The sequence below is a fragment of the Magnolia sinica genome, chromosome 6, assembly GCF_029962835.1.
Source record: "Magnolia sinica isolate HGM2019 chromosome 6, MsV1, whole genome shotgun sequence".
NCBI lineage: Eukaryota > Viridiplantae > Streptophyta > Magnoliopsida > Magnoliales > Magnoliaceae > Magnolia > Magnolia sinica.
Genome location: NC_080578.1, coordinates 25,443,025 through 25,456,442, shown reverse-complemented (window position 1 = coordinate 25,456,442; position 13,418 = coordinate 25,443,025). Strand labels below are relative to the sequence as shown.

General features: G+C 40.1%; 1 protein-coding gene across 2 annotated transcripts in view; it reads left to right on the top strand.

The window, feature by feature from the left end:
* LOC131248579 (protein HLB1) overlaps positions 1 to 13,418 on the top strand; it is a 77,596-nt gene that overhangs the window by 19,869 nt on the left and 44,309 nt on the right. For both annotated transcript variants that reach the window (XM_058248923.1, XM_058248922.1), the window contains exon 2: positions 2,590 to 2,715. In XM_058248923.1, the coding sequence (XP_058104906.1) occupies positions 2,590 to 2,715 (126 nt within the window). The remainder of the gene's footprint in view (positions 1 to 2,589; positions 2,716 to 13,418) is intronic.

The following is a 13,418-nucleotide window of genomic DNA, read 5'->3' as shown; positions in this document are numbered from 1 at the left end:
AGCTAGGTCACTGGTGCGTGGTACACCAGCCAATCCATACCGCCAATTCATTTTCATATGTTATTTTAGGGCATCAGCCCAAAAAGGAGACAGATGTAAGGCTCAAGTGTACCACACCACAGAAACTGTGGTGGCAATGATGTCCATCATTGAAGCTTCTTAGGGCCCACCGTGGTGTTTATTTGCCATCCAATCCATTCATAAGGTTTGATAATCCTAGATGGGAAAACATAAATATTAGCTTGATCTAAAAATTTTGTAGCTCCAAAAAAGTTTGATGGTGGTCATTCAATGACCACTATTTTGTGTGGTGTGGTCCACGTTAGATTTGGATTTGCCTTATTTTTTGGCCCATGGCCTAAAACGATATGTTAAAATGAATTAACGGTGTTGATACACTATCTTATGTCGAGGTAGCCTCATGGTCAGGGTCCCATTCAAGTTGTTGGTTTCTTGGATTTAACCAAACAAACTGCGTACATGAGTAAACTTTTAGGGCCCACATCGATGTATGTACTGCATATCAACGTCGTCCATCTGTTTGGACTGCTTATTTTATGGCATGGTCCCAAAAAAGAAACTGATCAAGTTTCAAGTGAACCACACTATAAGAAACACTTGTCATTGATCCCCCACTATTGAAAACTTTCTAAGGTCCACTGTGACCATCCAACCTATTGATAAGTTCACACAGACTTGGATGAAAAGAAAAAACAAATATCAGCTTGATCCAAAAAAAAATATGTGGCCCACAAAATTTTTAACGTTATGCATCATATTTGAATATAGTTACCTTAGTTCAATCAGATAACGCATAACTTAGGACCCTATACAAAGGAAAATTATCATGTGCACTTCTTCTTTCTTCTTCTTCTTTAAAAGTGTGTATTAATCCCTGAAGTTTCATAAAAAATTCAACCATTTTGCCGATGTTTCCCCATGTTTCCCAAAAAGTGCGATAAATTACGCGATACAAACGATATATCCCGTGTGATAACCGATACGTATTTGTATCCCAAGGTTGTGATACATTGCGCGATACTGATAGTTCGAACACTGAACCTCCCAACCACAATTTAATACCTCTCTTCAATTCTGTTTGATAAGATGATGAGAGATTCCTTTAATATTATTGTTCGCTTTGCTCCAATGAAGATCAACCACCTTATTTTGTATTAATTATTATTCTTACTACTTTGTGAGACAGTGCTCATCATACAGGATTTTCCTCTAAGGATCCTATTATCCCTTTCCAACCATAGGCACCAACATTAACTTGGAAACTTGATTTATTTACGTCTTCTAACTCGAACACTTCATCCGTTGTTCATATTGTGACCCAGTTTGTTGCTGCTTCCCATGTAGTGGTTCATTAATTTTGACCAGTGTTTGCAGTACCTCTTCTCAAGATCTGTTTCTTCCTATGTTGCCTCACTTGTTCTCTTTTGATGCCAATTGGGCTGGCATTGGACTGACCATCGTTAAGGCTGGTGCACTATAGGGTTATGCATTTTTCTAGAAACTCAAGATGTTTGCGAGTTCAAGAAGTTGAGTACCTTTCTATGCCCTGCGGCCATACCACACAACCACAGAGAATGTGTGGCTTTGTTAGTCAGTTCCCATTTGCTTGTTCATTTAAAGATCCCATTGCCACTATTTGTGACAATAAAAATGTTGTTAGGATCTCACATTGAATCCCCTTCATGCATACACCAAACATATGGATACAACTACCACTATGTTCACAAAAAAATTTCTCGAAGGCATCATGTCAATGCCATTTCTCTTCTTCCTTACTGTGCTGATTCAGTAAGAAAAACTCACTATCACCTGATATGAAGTTCCATTTGGGCATTCATGGTCCTCTTTGTCAGTGTACAAGAGTTTGCAGGGGAATCTTGGGGTTCAACCCTTATGTCAATTGGGTGGTGCTGTATTGCAATCTTGAGGTTGTGGATTCTATACTGGATTGCCTATCAAAGAAAAAGTTTGAGCGGAAGGGTTAATATATGTGATATTTATTTTTGAATTTTCACCCAATTAATTGGGATAAGACTTGCATGATGATGATGATATGTATTTTTTGAATTTTGCCATCATTCTGGGATATTTTTGTTGCCATATATATATATATATATATATATATATATTCCCTTTCTCTGCCTTAAAGGGTGAATATGTGAGTTATGTATTTAGTCATTCAACTGATCAGGAATGATGATTGGATCAGCACTTCATTCTGGAACTTTTGAAACTAAAGTAGTCCATATTATCTGGTTTAGAAGTATTCATTGTTGCGTTTATATTATGTGTTAAAAAGAAAGAAACTAGGTCAGTAGGCATTTGGAGCAATTGTTATCTTTTTAGGTTTTCTTCTTTTATAATGTGATATTATTTCATTTTTAACCCATTATGTTCTGGTGGACTTGTAGGTTCATTTGTTTTCCGTTTTTACTTTTCTCAGGGGAGGTGTTTGTTGCCAGTACTTACGGAAAATATTCTTTTAATTATTTTTATTACATTTAGTTTTCCTAAAGAAACCTTACATGTTTTGTTCTTTAATATTCTTTTTTGTTGATTTTGTTTCAGTCAAGAAAGCCCACAACAACAGAATGTAGGCCACGACAATGTTGCCATGAACTTGATCAACAGTGTCACTGGCGTGGATGAGGAAGGTCGTTCTCGCCAACGCATTCTTGCTTTTGCTGCTAAAAGGTATTAACATATTGTTTGTCTTTCTATTATTTTCTGATTGCCATTCCAGTATGCCAATCTTGAGAGAGATGTTACTTTAATAGCTGTTGCCGGGTTCTTTATATTTAGTTACATTTTGTGTTATCCGCACAAACAACACGATGGATACTGAGTTTGCATTGCAAATTCTCTAGTTTGTTATTTCCGAAATTCTTTTATGAAGCCAACTTGTAAAAGTAGGAAGTGGTGAGATGGAAAGAGGGAAGGGAGGGAGAAGTTTAGTGCAACAAGGGTTGTGTGTTAGCCAAAAGACTAACACTAATACACACACACACGTATGTGTGTATATGTATATTTGTGCATGTATGCATGTATGCATGCACACACACGTGTGTGAGTATGAAATGCTCACACACAACTGATTGCCTAATTTGGGGATTAATTAATGCTAACAAGTGTTCGGAGAGGAGTTAAGAGATCACTTTGGAAGAGGGGTAGTGGCTTAGTTGGGCCCCACCATGGTGTTCATGTGAAATCCACCCCGACCATCAGGTGCGTCACCCCATGTTAGACCTAGGTCCTGAAAATCAGTCCCATCCGTTTTTCAGGTGGACCGCGCGATTGGAAACAATGTACAAGGAAAAACTCACCCTCCAAACTATTTCCCTTGGTTTGGCCCACTTGAATCATGCATGGGCCTGATTTTTGGGCCCCAAGCTTGACCTTTAGTGTGACATCTAATGGTTGGAGTGGATTTTATGTACTCATCACAATGACCTTGTAAAAATCAAGGTTGGGCATCTCTCTCTAAACCGTTTCCCTTGGTGTGGTCCACCTGAATCAAAGGTCATCCGGATTTTTTTTAAAATTTTTTTATTTAATTTAATTTAATTTTATTATTATTATTTTTTTGTCTTTGGGCCCAGCATGGGATTACACATCTAATTGTCGGAGTGGATCTCACATGCACATCACAGTGGGCCCATAAAAAATCAAGGGTGGGCTAGTTGGAGAGAGATGAAGCTCTCATGAAAGAATGTAATCATACGAGAGAGAGAGAGAGAGAGAGAGAGAGAGAGAGAGAGAGAGAGAGAGAGAGAGAGAGAGAGTTGTACATGTGTGATGTATTCGAGCGATGCGCCACATGTAAGAAATCCAGTCCGTTACTTAGGTAGGGTGCGTTGGAACCATGTGAAGGATATAAAAATGTGATTTTTCTCTAATCAATGGTAAAATATTCTTCTAAAAGAAAAGTGGCCTGTTAGAAATCCGTTCAGACAGTCCAGATTCAACTTGCACATGTGGCTCCAATAATGATAACCATTTACTAATTTTTGGCATATAACATCTAATTAGTTAGCCCTATTTGATGAATGGGCCGAATCTTTAACACGTGTTCCCATTGCACCTATGTAGAATTTGATGTTACGTAGTCTCTAGGGCTGTCAACGGGCCAGGCCTGGGGCTGGTCTCGGCCTGGAGTTTGAACTATTTCGGGCTAGGTCATTGGGCCAGGCCTATTCAAAATCCTGAATTTGGAAGGCCCGAGCCCCGGCCCATTGACAGCCCTAGTAGTCTCTCATGAGGGCACATTACATGTGCATGGAGGGATTTTTTTTTTTTTTTTTACTATTTAATGCACAACTAGTTGGATGAATTTGAAATATCCAACTAGTTTGTGAGCATCTCTCTCTCTCTCTACACGCACACACACTCATGAAAGAAACATATAGCATTCCACAGGAGTACAGAGATAGTGCGCACACAGTTACATATACACTAACGCTCAAACACACCTTGGTGGGATACGAGATCTTCGATTGCTGCTTGTTTTTAGAATGAGCTTTCCTCGTCCATTGAATATTCTCTTCACATAGTAGGTTATCCAAACTCGAGCAGAATTGAGCCACCAAACCACCATTCACATGCAAAATCCTTTTAAAGACACCTACAACATTACACAACTAGTGAGTAACTACACTCATAATGGTTGCCCACAAATGATGACAAATGCCTAATAAAGGAAGGAACGATGAACGGAAAGGGAAAGCTCCATTTCTTGTAGAAATCTTCCATGTCAAGTTGGCTTGGGCATCACATCCAACGGTTTGCGTCTATTACCCTTAAGTGCAAAAGGAGAACAGTAACTGCATGACCACCATCTTCAACATGAATCCACACATTATTTTACAACCTCACAACATCAAAACATGAAGGCACAAGGAAATTTCAGCATTAGGACCCAAAACAAGGGTACAAAACAGATTTCTCACAAAAAATATCTAGCCACCCAAATGTTGGCAGAATTTCAACACAGCGAGAAACTGAAATTTGGACCATTTCCCGACTTTTTCTGTTAAAAATTCCTAGAAAAATCACAAGAAAAATTCTCAAAAGTCATCTTCTTATAGATCCCATACTTTTCTGCTGCAAATGTCCACTTGACCGTATCCTATTGATGTCATACATATGGCCGGATGACATTGATAGTGGGTCTTACTATCATAGACTGTGATTAGGGCCAAAAGCTTGCTCTATTAACTAGAAAGTGATGAATGAGAGAGAGAGAGAGAGAGAGAGAGAGAGGGGGGGGGGGGGGGGGGGGGTGTTTGGGTTGGGCGCGGGGCAACAAGTGCTGCGCCTTTTCCCAAAAGACCAAGGTATCCTGTATCGGTATCGGTTGGCGTAACGGTGCCCTCTAAAACCGATACGGATATGGGGGCATAACGGCAATACGGGGGCGTAACGGCACAAATTTTTTTTTTTTTTTGCCAAAAAAATATGAATTAAATCTGGAATATTCTAAGCATTCCAAATATGCATTCATTTATAAATTGAAACATGTTTATGGTGGTGTAACGGTCCACTCTTTGGTGAGAAGTTGTATCGGACTGTCTGATTAATTTTTGAACCAGGTAACTTGAATTTGACTACAAAATTCATATATTTAATTTTCTAAATATCTAATTTATATACTTAACAATTTAATATCTCTCCCAATAGTTCTTTAAAAAAATGAAATTAAATTCAGGTAGATGGCGTTGCCAATTTCGGGCTGACTTGGAGGACCAATCTATGCCCCAAATTAGCCTTAAATTCATGCAATTTATTGCCATTATCCCACTTATGTATTGGTGGACATTAATTGGATAGTGAATCATGAAAAAAATCAAAAGGCCCTATTTTAAAAAATAAAAGTCCACAAAATAACAATTAAAACTATTCAAATAATTTGATTTTGGCATTGTGAGTTAGCAATTGCAGTTCATAATTTAATTGGTAAATTTTAAGTAATATATGTCTCGTGTACAATTTTTAAAGGACCCGAATTAGGCGGGACTCGGATTGTGAAGTGTAGCACGTGTCAAAGTTTTTTGGGCCCTACCCGTGATGAATGTGTTATATCTAAACCGTCCATTCATTTGACGAGATCGTCTTAAGGCTTGACACGAATACAAATCTAATTATCAAGTGGACCACACTGCAAAAAGCAGTGGGGGATTGAACGTCTACCATTGAAACCTTTTTTGGGATCACAGAACTTTTGGATCAATATGAAATTTGTTTTTCCTCTTCATTCAGGTCTTTTTGACCTTATGAACGGATTGGATGGAAAAGAAATGTTATGGTGGGCCTACGAATTGTTTAACGGTGAAAATCATCATCTCTGTTGCTATTTTTGGTGTGGTCCAGACGATCTTTGGATACAATTCATTTTTTGGGTAATGCTCTAAAATGATATTTAAAAATAGATGAACGGTGTATATATAATAAATACATCACTGTGGAGCCCATATAACTTTGATCTCCTTTGAACCGTTCGTACAACTCGGAGCTCAAGGAGTGTCAGCGCTCACCTTAGCGTGACACGTACCTACAACAGCTAAGATGGTGTGTGGTACACCTGCAAAAAAAAAAAAAAAGAAGAGAGAGGGAAACCGAAAAGAAAAAAGAGGGAAAGAAGAAGAGAGAAAAGAAAAAAGAGGGAAAGAGGGAAAGAACAAAGAGAGAGAGAGAGAGAGAGAGAGAGAGAGAGAGAGAGAGAGAGAGAGAGAGAGAGAGAAGAAGAAGAAGAAGAAGAAGAAGAAGACGAAGGCTGGAGTCGCAGTAGGGCCGCAGCTGTCCGAGAAGAGGAAGAAGAAGAAGAAGAAAGAGAAGAAGAAAGGTAAGTTTTTTTTTTTTTTTCAAGGCCCGTAACAGCCGTTACTGGCCCGTAACGGCCGTTACGGTTACAATATCGGCCCATCGCCCGTTACGCCCCCATATCGCGTAATGGGCCCCACCGTTACTGTTACGTATCGGCCGATACATAACCGATTTGGGATACCCCCGCCAAACACACACACACACACACACCCACACACACACACCCACACCCACACCATATGGCTTTTACTAATACCCCTAGACCTTTTAAATGACACACGAGGTGACTTATTATCGACCTGACCATTCATTCATAAAACTAGGAGCAAGCCATGTTGTAAGAATCATGCAGATCGAATGATCCTAACCCTTTGGACGGGGCCTATTTGTTACAATCATCCGTTATTTATGAGCCGTAAATCACATGGTTAGGATTGTCAAATCAAAATGTTACTCTTAAATCATAAGAAATTGATGCAAACTAAATTGGACCGATGATCCATGGGCCAATCCCAAGCCCCTTAAGTTGAAGCCCAAGCTTCATAGTTGACCCATCAATAAAAAGGCCCAAGTCTCCTATTTAGGTAGGTAGCTAGCAAAATTAATTAGCTAGCTATTCATAATCAATCAATCAAACTTCTTAATTGCATTCTTATTGCTTAGGCATCTATTTTATTACTTTTCCACTTTTGTAATAAGTCATTGGTTGTCAATGACATTATGAATCTTCCTTATATGTCTGCTTCAAAGCTTTTATAAGGACTTGGCATGAATAGTATCAAGGCAACTTTGAATTGAATGATATCTCTGGATTCTCTTTCTACTTTGTGTGTGATTCTTATGCTTAGCTTGGAGGGGCCTACGCTTGGGCAGATCCTCTTCATCAGCTGTCTGCACAAATTTTGTATCAGAGAGGGTCTCAACAGTTGGGTTAAAGTCCTGGATCAACGACAATCTCCAAATTTTGTTTCCAGGTTCTTTAATCATGAAAATTCTGAATCTTTTCGTTTATTTTCTTCATCGCATCCATCCCTCCTACCCCCAATCACCTTTTCTTTTCTTTTATAAAACCCAACAGTCCAATTGACAAGGGGAGACTTCTGAAATTTTGGCAGCCATCTACCCTCCATAATCCAACCCAGTAACAACCCTATTTTAGTAAAAATCTAACCTATATTCCAGTCCATTAAAACCCCCCCAAATCAGCCCCATTCTAGATCATTAAAACCCACAAAAATCAGCCCTATTCCAACCGATGAAAACCCAAAAAAATCTGCCGCATTCCAACCGATTAGAGGCCCTAAAAAAATCAGCCATATTCTGCTCCAAATCTTACCCTTATCACAACCTATTAAAAGTCCAAAATCCCAAACCAATAATTGTCCCAATCCAACCTTATTTCAACCCATTAAACCCTAGAATCTTTGCCCATTAATAATCTTTTGCTCTAAACTAGAGGCGGCCGTATATTCTATCCATTATTTTCTGGCGTCACCCTTGAATACGATGTCTACCCATGGTGGTAACATAAATTGAGGGAGGCTTACCAATCAACAACGAGACAATTGAATCATCGAGCTATTCGCGAGGGTAGCCAGCATGGGAACTACTGTCGACCAACTACATGAAGAGTAGCCTGACCCCATCAAAGATCTTGACGATGATCCAAATCCAGGACAAGGGTTCCAACCAAAACCTTTGGTGAATCAAAATGGTATGGGTCCTTAGGAGTCTGTTTATGACTTCATGCAATGACTCTTTGTAGAGAAAGCCCTTGATGCCTCGATAGAAATACCTAATAAAGACGATATCACCAAGAAAGTACGAGTTGAATTACCAAACTTCACGGGCCGTCTTAATGTAAAGACTTTTGTGGATCGGATTACAATGCTTGGAGATTATTTTGCATGGAATGACATGGACGATGTCCAACAAGTGGCCTTTGTCAAGGTCAAGTTGAAGGGCCCAACAAGAATTTGGTGGCGAAGCATTGACGATAACAATCTCATCACGGGTTGTTGTATTATAGCCAGGTGGGCTGACATGAGAATGAAGCTAGAGAGCAAGTATTTGCCTTCAAATTACATGGATACTCTTCCTTAGGAGCTTTGTGTTCAAATAGGGTACTTTATCGGTGAATGACTACATTGAGAAGTTCAATGAGCTTTCCGTCCATTGTAAGCTTGCAAAGACAGATCGTGTAACGGCTAACCGCTATATGGCAGGGTTATGCCAAAAAATCCAATGCGAGATGATCATGTATGATTTCGAGTCAGTTGATGATATTTATCAGAAGTCTCGATAAGTTGAACAACAACCGTGATAGCATACTCTTTGACGTTATGGTTCTCTAGCCGAGGAACCTTTTGTGAGAAAGGGTTTGAATCCACATCTTAACCGGATTCCACCACAGGGCTATCGACCGCCTCCTGACCCTTTTAAGTCGCGCTCACAGATGCAAACTCCACATGTAAGGAAGCCACAACCTTTGCAACGCCCTCTGCCACAAAATTTATACCAAAGGCAACTAGCACTATAGGGACATCACACAAGGGCAAGGCCCTAATCCTCCCCTTAGTCAAGAATGGAGGTGTCTTGACTGTTTAATGTTGTGGACCAGATATGACACTTTTCTAATGAATATCCGCAAGCCAGGAACCTCCATTATTGCCAAGGTATTCCGTAACGGTAACGGTGGGCATAATGGCCACCACCGTTACTGTTACAATACAGGTCGTAATGGTTGTTACGACCCTCATAACGACCATCATGATTACTTTTTTTTTTTTCTTTTTTTAATTGAGAAAAAAACCCAAAAAACTTGTATCTGCCCTGTAACATTGAAAAAAAGTATGAAAAATCTATTTTTGTCCCATAACATACCATTACAGGGATGCCATGGCCTTTATAAGGGATGTAATGGGCCTTTAACGACGGTTACATGTCATTTTTTTTTCTTCGATAATGGCTATTACGGCCGTTGTGACGCTGTAACGTGTAACGGTTGCCACCGTTACCTTTATGTAACGGCCCCATAATGGCCTTTATGACACACCATGATTATTGCGGAAGTAAGGAGGATACTTACTACTCGGATGACCTTGAGTATTATGATGAACACATTGAGATCAAATAGTCGTATGCATAGCCTGGATCATAGCCAGAGGACCCCCCTGTTGAAACTGCAATCAAAGCAAAGGTTGAAGGCCCTACTCTTATGATATGCTGCCTTCTTACCACCATTGAAGAGGAAGAGGAAAACTGGCGACGGACCACTGTTTTTCGTACATGAGTAAAATGCCAGGGTAGGTTATGTAACATAATCATCGATGGTGGCAGTACAATGAACATCGTCTCTCAAGCGATGATTGATAAACTCAAATTGCCAACTGAAAGGCATCCAAAACCATACAAGTTTGTGTGGGTTGATGGTATTGCCATCCTTGTGACTCGAAGGTTTTTAGTGTCCTTCAAAATTAGCATTTATGAGGACATCATATGGTGTGTTATAATTTTGATGAATGTCGCTCACATCCTTCTTAGTCGACCTTGGCTCTTTGACTGAACGGTACGAAGCGACGATGAGGCTAACGCACATACTTTCCTATGAGGAGGCCATCGTATCCATCCTTGCTTGTTGTAGCTTACGTCGCCTCCTTCATCCACACCCCCGTCGTCGACATCAGCTGCTCTTTCTAACTCTCGTGTTCTCACCATGCAGAAGTTTGAGGAAAAAAACAAGGAGAGGCATAATGTTCGCTCTACTCGCAAAATAGGTGCAAGAGCCTTTTATTGACCAGGATGAGTCTATTCCCGATGAAGTCAAATCCATGTTGCATGACTTTCAAGATTTAGTGCTCGATGATTTGCCTGAGGTGTTCTCCACCGTGGGATATTTAACATGCCATAGATTTGGTTCTTGGAGCATCCTTGCCTAACTTATCGGCATATTGAATGCGTCTCGTTGAGCATGCCGAGTTAAAGCGTGAAGTTGATGGGTTGCTAAAAAAGGGCTAAATTCGAGAGAGCCTTAGTCCATGTGTTGTGCTAACCCTCCTTATTCCCAAGGAGGATGGAAGTTGGCGTAGTGTGTAGACAACTGAGCTATTAATAAAAATCACAGTTAAGTACTGCTTCCCCATTCCTCGGATCGATGATATGCTGGACTTGATGCCAGTTGCAAGCATCTTCTCCAAGATTGATCTTTGCAGTGGATACCATTAGATCCGCATTCGACCTGGTGACGAATGGAAAATGACTAGAGCGGTACACGAACCGAGTTAGCTCGGTTAACTCGCTCGACTCGACTCGGAAAAAGCTCGATTTGACTTGGCTCGAAACTAGACTGAGCTCGACTTGACTCAGAACTTGACTTGGTTCGAATTAATTCGACTCGGATCAGGTTCACTTAAAATATTCGAATTAATTCGACTCAGATCAGGTTCACTTAATATATTCGAATTAATTTGACTCGGATCGGGTTCACTTAATATAAATATTTTGTAAATATTTATATTTAAATAAATTATATTATATATATAATATATTATATACATTAAAAATCCTAAAATCTAAACTTGAATTCTGCTTGTAGGCTCGAACTCGAACTTGGCTCAAAAGATCGAGCTCAAGCTTGGCTTGAACTCGGGTTGATCTGGCACAAGCTGCTGACCAAGACGAGCTGAGTCGAGCCGAGCTGGCCAGTTAGGCTCGAGGACCGAGTTCGAGCTGGGGTAGCTCGCTAGCTGAGCCGAGTCGAGCTAGGCCAAGCTCGACTCAGTTCGGCTCATGTATAGTTCTAAAAACGACATTTAAGAAGGATGGTCTCTATGAATGGCTGATTATGCCATTCGGTCTCACAAACGTGCCTATCACTTTTATGCTCGTCATGATCCTATACTATGATCATGAAGTACCCAAGTACCTAAACTCTCAACAGAAGATAAGTGCTTGTCGTGTCAAGTGGAGCGCTTACCTTCAGGAGTTCTCTTTTGTCATCCATCATAAGGTTGGCAAGGATAATCAAGTTGCTGATGCATTGAGCTGTCGTGCGCATTTATTGTCATCGATGTCTGCCACTGTTTTGGGATTCGAAGAGATACGGCGTGAGTATGTTGACGACAAGAATTTTTGATGTACTTATATAGACGTTCTTAGTGGAGATCATGCAAGACCCACATTTCAATATTCATGATGACTACTTATTCTAGGGGACACAACTTTGCCTACCCAGTATGTCCATCTGTGAGTATATTATGAGGGAGTTATACGCTGGTGTGCAGCTTATACACGAGCCGAACCGAGTCGAGCTTAGCTCGGCTTGGCCAACAGACTACCCCAGCTCGAACTTGGCTCAACTCGGTCCTCGAGCCTAATTGGCTAGCTCAGCTCAGCTCGGTCAGCAAGTTGGGCCAGCTTGAGCCGAGTTTGAGCTCGATCTTTCGAGCCGAGTTCAAGTTCAAGCCTACGATCTGAGTTCGAGTTTAGATTTTAGAATTTTTAATGTATATAATATATTATATTATAATATATATAATATAATTTATTTAAATACAAATATTTACAAAATGTTTATATTAAGTGAACCCGATCCGAGTTGAATCGATTCGAACCGAGTCAAGTTCGTGTCAACTTCCGAGTTGAGTCGAGTCGAGCTTGGTCTAGCTCAGACTCAGCTCGAAATTTTTTCGAGCTAAAAAAATCAGCTCAACTCGGCTCAAACCTAGTTTTGAGCCAAGTCAAATCGAGCTTTTCCGAGTTGAGTTGAGTGAGTTAACCGAGCTAACTCGGTTTGTGTACAACTCCACGCTGGTGGATGTAGTGGTCACTTGGGCTGTGATAAGACCCTAGCCCTCGTTGGAGATAAATGCTTTAACCTCGTCTAAAATCAGATGTCATGAAGATCTGCCAGTTATGTAGGGTTTGCTAGCTTGCTAAGGGTTAAAAGAAAAATAGTGGATTGTATCAACCACTGCCATTCTCACATGCTCCATAGGAAGATCTCAGCATAAACTGTCTTGGGTTTGCGAAAGACTGCTTGGAAAGTTGATTCAGTATTTTTGGTGGTTAATTGATTTTCAAAGATGGCTCATTTCATACCATGTTGGAATGCAACAGACGCTCTTAGTATTGACCATTTTTTCGAGATGTTGTTCATCTTCATGGGCATTTGAAGACGATTGTGTTAGATCGTGATAACAACTTCGTGAGTTATTTTTCAGAAAACTTTTTGGGCAACAACATAAACCAAGCTTTAGTTCTCTAGTGCCTACCACCCTTTGACCGATGGTCAAACAAAAGTGGTCCATAGCTTGGGCAAATTATTCTGGAGTCTTGTTCGCGATAATATAGCTATGTGAGACTTAGTAATACCCATGGTTGAATTTGCCTATAACAACTTAGTCAACAGGTTCATAAAGATGTCACCTTTTGAAGTAGTAACTGGTATACGATTGCATCTTCCAATCAATTTGGTTCTTTTACTCACATAGTCGAGACTAAGCGCGGAAGTTAATGACTTCATTTGCCATATGCAGCATGTGCATGACGAGTTCGACACAATAAAGTTATATGCAATA